Below are 5,793 nucleotides of genomic sequence, written 5' to 3'. Positions count from 1 at the left end.
GGAAGATACCCCTCTTGATCCGTGTCTAGTCGATCCTAGAACCCTCACTGGTTCTAACAGTGGACTCCAACGGCAGATGCGGTGAGGCCGCAGCGTGTTGTGTTGTCGTGGTGTTGACTGCAAGGCTTCCTGCAAGAGGTCTGGATCTTGTGATATCACTCTATTAGGTGGTGCATGGTGTTGCAACGGCACTGAGGCTTTAGGTCCGGTGTGATGCCGAATGTTTCTCTTGGTTTCCTGTCGATGCGGAGTCACGCGTGGAGGTACCAACGACTGCATGGGTGTGGGATTGTCGGGAGGTGATGTGGGAATGGCTTGGCGTCGCTGCGAGCCGTGTGTTGCAGCGCATTTCTGCTGCTGTTTGACTGGAGTGGTGTGGCCATGTTGATGTTCCAATCTAACAGGCTGGTTTTGAGTTGAGGGCTTATTCACGTTAATGTCCCAATCCAATCGAGCGAGTTTTGTTTTTCTTTTCTTTTTTTTTCTAATTATGGCCTCTTAGAACTACAATCTTGTATTTTTTCTGCTATATCAATAAAAACTCGCACTATCTCGTGAGGTTTGTTAAAAAAAATTTATATCAGTAAAAAAATACAAATCACTTATAGCAGCTCTTATCCCTCACCATTACTCTCCTGACTTTCGCTTGATAACTCTCCAATGCCATCAATGTTATCTATACCATCGATTCCACATCTTTCACCTGCCTAGTCTCCAACTCGACAACAAAAACAGCCTCAAAACTTCAAACTTTTTTGCAACACCCACTGTTTCACCCCAGAATCAACGTGCTAAGGGTGTTGTCAGCTATCCATCGAAATACCATATCATAGCAAAAGCACCTTTCTGAAAACAAATCCCTTGCAAGCGTCAGCCACTTTTTATAAGAACCTGAAACGGAAACGTCAGGGTCAAACAAAAAACAGCCGCCCGGCCGGCCAAGAAGCCGAGTCGCCCGCACGTCTGCCGCCGCCCGGCCGCCCCCGCGCGCCCGTCCGCCCGCCCCCAAAGCCAGATTTGCCAAGTCATTGCCCCCAATTCCTTTCCCCTCCCCTGCGAACCGAGCCTCGGCGACCATCGGACCATGGCCGCCTCCTCCCTCTGACCCCACCGCCCGCCTCGATCCATGAGACTTCCCGATCTTGCTGCGGCCCGAGGATGTCCCAGCGCGACGTCGACTACAGGTGATTTCGGCGCCCCCTCCCTCGTTTCCGCGGTCAATTAATCAATTGTTTGGTTGTCGTGGTATGGATGGAGGCGGGGGAGTCCGGGACCCGGTTCTTGTCTGCGGTTCCTGGTGAATCCGGCGGGACATGGATGCTGTTGGATGATTGAAATCCGTGTGTTGTCCTGGGGATTCCTTGCTTTTGGAGTGGGAATCTTGGTGTCCTGTTGGTTTTGGAACCAAGAAAGAACCGGGCATCTGGAATCCAGTACCCGTTGTGCTATGTTGATTGGTGTGCGATTGGCTCATCCGGCTACTCTATAATCTATTCTGCGTTGCTTGCCTGGTTGGTAATTGGCTCTAGTCTCTGCCTGATGAAAGAATCCTTAGTTTAAGTGAGCTTTGTTTGCAATCCAGGATAAAAGTTGTTTGAGTGATGTACTATCGGTATTTGTTACTAGAATGTCTAGCTGGGTGTCCATCTATTTAGTAGTGTGAGTCATGCTGCTGGAATTTGGGGAGCAACACTAATTTCCATATGTTGTAGTGAGCTCATCCTTTCAACGGTTTCGTGCGTTATCGGGACATGTCGGAATTCGCCTTACGAGTTCCTATTTCGTGGACAGGCATGTGAGCATGCTACACATGGGCTTGCTGACGTGACGGTGTGAAACAGAGCATTGTGTTGTCGCGGAGCTGCTGCTTCCAACCGAGTAAAAAGCGGCTGCAGTTGCAACGTAGATGCTGTCCATTGTCGGGTTACAGTTAGCAAATGGAAATTTTTCGTGTAATAGTAAAGGGAGATTGCACGAGTTTTGTGTTGGCATTACATGTTTTGGTTTAAGTGCTTACCGATAACTCCAGTTATTTAGTTTGTTTACATAATTGATTATAATTTCTATATTGGTAGTCTTGACAGTTTCCAGCTTGTATTAACATAACTTGTTAGACTGCAACCATTGGAAACATTTGCAATCATAAATGACACTGTAGTTGCTGTCTATAATATGTAAAGATGATAAAAAGCATTCATTTCTGTTTTCTTAACCAGCAGCAAGAACATCTTGAAGAGGAATGAAATTTCAATAGATTAATAAGTATTTGATAAAGTCTTCTCCAATGCGGCACTTAATGGTACCTGTGTTTTCATGGTGTCGCCTAGGCAACAAGGCGGTGGTGGCTCGCCTTGCCTAAGGTGTCGCCTTAGTCCGCCTTAGCCCGCTTAGGCATCGCCTAGGCGATAAGGCGGTGGTGGCTCACCTTACCTCGCCTTACCGCTTTGAAAACGTAGAATGGTACCAAGTTTTTAATTTACTGTCGCCTAGGCGATAAGGCGGTGGTGGCTCACCTTACCTCGCCTTACCGCTTTGAAAACGTAGAATGGTACCAAGTTTTTAATTTACTTCAATTATTACTAATGGAAGATATCCGATTCCATTGACTGTTAATTATCAGCTTGATTGGCAAAACATTTTATGAATGCAATACCAATATAACATCTTGTGTTGTGGATGCCATATTATGCCTGTGTGCACTACTCTTTCTATTCATCAAGTTTTTGTTTTCTTTCTTTTTGTGTTTTTCTGACCACAATTACATGTATATTGACAGCTGTGGATCTTGCGGATACCCTCTAAATCTTTCATCCTCTAACCGAAGCACATCTGAAGTAGGCTCCTCATATAAGAAGTCTCTGAAGAAAGGGTTGATCTCGTTCGTTTCTGTTGATCTCAGCCGATTTACTCAGGTAGACGAGATATCTTGCTTTCCCCTCACCTGGCGTGGTTACAGACCGAAAACTAAGCTTCTTTGCCGAAAATGTGGAGCATCTATAGGCTATGGATATGGTGAGCCAGCTGTTTTGTGTAGTTTTGATCCAGCAAGTTCATCCTCAAGTATATCCCAGAAGTATTTAATAAAGATCCAGGCTCTCCAACCTTCAGATGGAACTGAGTAACCTGTAATTTCAGTCTACTATGGAAAGAGAGACGATGGATGTCAGCTTGGAAAACTACACCAGTTGCCTATCTGATGATTGCTTGCTTTCTATATTTAACAGGCTTGAAAGTGAGTTGGACAGGAATGCTTTTGGTTTAACTTGCAGGAATTGGCTGAAGGTTCGAAACATTGGTCGGAAATCATTAACATTCCATTGTTCTTTTAACCCTAAAATAGATAAGGAGCATGCCAAGTGCATCCCAAAGTTTTTGGCTTGCTCACCTAGTCTTAAGAGGATATCCCTTGCTGGGCTCACAGAGCTACCTGACTCTGCTATGAACGCTCTTAGAATGTCTGGATCATCTATGCGATCCCTTTCATTGTATTGCTGTTCTGCTATAACAGATGATGGTCTAGCACAGGTGGCGATTGGATGCCCAAATTTGGTGGTTGTTGAACTTCAAAGCTGCTTTAATATTACAGATGCTGGTTTGGAAAGCCTTTCAAAGGGCTGCCATGCTTTGAAGAGTCTAAACCTTGGTTCTTGCACAGGCATTTCAGACCGAGGGGTCTCTGCAATCTTTAGCAATTGCTCAAACATCTGCACACTGATCATTACTGGTTGCAGGCGTCTGTCTGGTATTGGATTCAGAGGTTGTCCCAGTACACTTCATTATCTTGAAGCTGAATCTTGCATGCTTTCTCCAGATGGTTTGTTGGACGTAGTTAGTGGTGGTGGACTTGAGTACCTAAACTTGCACAAGTTAGGAAGCTCAACTGGGCTGGATGGCTTGGGTGGCCTTGCTTTTGCTAGAAGCCTCCGCACCCTGAACCTCAGGATGTGTCGCTACCTCACAGATGACTCTGTGACGGCAATAGCCAGTGGGTGCCCATTTCTTGAGGAGTGGAACCTTGCTGTCTGCCATGGGGTCCATTTACCTGGTGGGTCTGCGATCAGGTTGCATTGCAACAAGCTGAGAGTTCTGCATGTGAACCGCTGCCGAAACATCTGTGACCAGAGTTTGGTGGCCCTTGGCAATGGTTGTCCCCACCTTGAAGTTCTGCACATAAATAGCTGTGTCAAGATTACCAATAATGGCCTGGCTTTATTTGCCATTTCCAGGCCCCTGGTGAACATAAGAGTGGATGAAGTTATGTCCATTGGTCCTTCCATTGAGAATTTGTTCCGGATGCAATGATAAGAGATTGTAGTTAGATTTAAGTTTGGGCTTACAAGTTCTAGCCCATCTCATTACAGGTGATTGGTTCTTCAGCAATTATGCTGCAGATTGTGATTGCTCTGCTGCATACTTATTTCTTCATTGTAAGATATCATATTGAAGGATGCTGTGGTCTGAACAATATATAGATGCAAATGAGTTGAACTTATGTAAGGTGTACTTTGGTTATTAATGTGCTCTGACTCCAGTTTTCTGGTGAAATCGATTACTTGTGTTTCTGTTTTTGTAATGGAATGGTTCTGCCCTATCAATTAAGTCTGGTACACAGGCTTGATATTTTTAGGTGAGAAATGCAATGTTGATGAGAATGAGAACCTGAAAACTGTCAGGCCTAGCTGAGCAAGCTCTTGTAGCAGAACCTGCAAAAGATGAGTTGTGCTTAGCTGATCCCTAAAAGCCCGTTTGCCATGGCAATTGTATCATCTTTTTGTTCTGTTCCTTGTCAGGAATGACGACCAAAATGGAGTCCTGTTTGTCTGGAAATTCTTTAGTTGCAGTCATTCGGTTCATGCCGCAATTTCTGCACTTCATCAATCTACACAATATCTAAGTCAACTGCTAGAATACTAAAGATGAATATGATGGTCGTGTTCTATTGTTACAGCTACGATTTCAGCACTTTTTCATATGATATTATGGTCGTATGACGGCAGCTGAGTCATGCTGTATCTGTTCTCAAAAGCAATAATCTCCGCTATTTCCCAAAGAAATATCACCATAATCCCAAAGCTAAACAATATATATACACAATTTTTTGACCAAACCTGATATTATTTGTATTTCCTACCAAAGAACTGCAAAAACGCATTGGTTCACATCCAGGGGCAGATCCCGCGTGGGGGCAGGGGGGCTGGAGCCCCCTACCCCCATGTATCGCATGGAACCCTCCCTCCCCCCCCCCCCAACATTTTTGGCCATGGATGAGGTAGAGGAAGAAGAAGAAAAAGAGAGGAAGGAGGAAGCAGAAAGCAGAAGGAGAAATAAGACCCCCCCCCCCAATGCTCAATTCTTGGATCCGCCACTGTTCACATCATTATTTACCAGATATCGGAGCAATAGTCGGATGGCCATACCATATAATTTCGTTGATACTCCCTCCATTCCAAATTGTATAGGTCGTTTTGACAAATCTAGATACATAGTTTGTGCTATGTATCTAAACATAGCGTATATATATCTAGTTGTATAGCAAAATTTATGTATTAAGATTTGTCAAAACGATCTACAATTTGGGACATATAATCATATATTCAATACGGGTACTGAACTCTGAACATCTTTCAACTCTAGCAAGTAGCATCAGTCTGCCAGGAGAAATTATGGACCAGCACCGGCCACCGGAGTTTCTACAGTGCACAGTATGGACTCTTCCCAAACAGAAAGGCACTTTGTACAAGTACAGGTAGCGCTCATATGGTAAACCTTTGGCCTAGAGAGAGAGAGAGAGAG

General features: G+C 44.6%; 1 protein-coding gene across 1 annotated transcript; it reads left to right on the top strand.

The window, feature by feature from the left end:
- The first annotated feature begins 923 nt into the window (after positions 1-923).
- LOC120643919 (F-box/LRR-repeat protein 12-like) lies at positions 924-4,545 on the top strand. The gene is made up of 2 exons (XM_039920435.1): positions 924-1,184; positions 2,777-4,545. The coding sequence occupies exon 2, from the start codon at positions 3,142-3,144 to the stop codon at positions 4,300-4,302; it is 1,161 nt and encodes a 386-aa protein (XP_039776369.1). The 5' UTR covers positions 924-1,184; positions 2,777-3,141; the 3' UTR covers positions 4,303-4,545.
- The last annotated feature ends 1,248 nt before the right edge of the window (positions 4,546-5,793 follow it).

The sequence above is a fragment of the Panicum virgatum genome, chromosome 8K (assembly GCF_016808335.1).
Source record: "Panicum virgatum strain AP13 chromosome 8K, P.virgatum_v5, whole genome shotgun sequence".
Classification (NCBI taxonomy): Eukaryota; Viridiplantae; Streptophyta; class Magnoliopsida; order Poales; family Poaceae; genus Panicum; species Panicum virgatum.
This window is presented reverse-complemented; position numbering and strand designations above follow the sequence as displayed.

Coding starts and splice junctions, on each gene's coding strand:
- LOC120643919 (XM_039920435.1), top strand. CDS start 3,142: ATGGAAAGAGAGACGATGGATGTCAGCTTGGAAAACTACACCAGTTGC.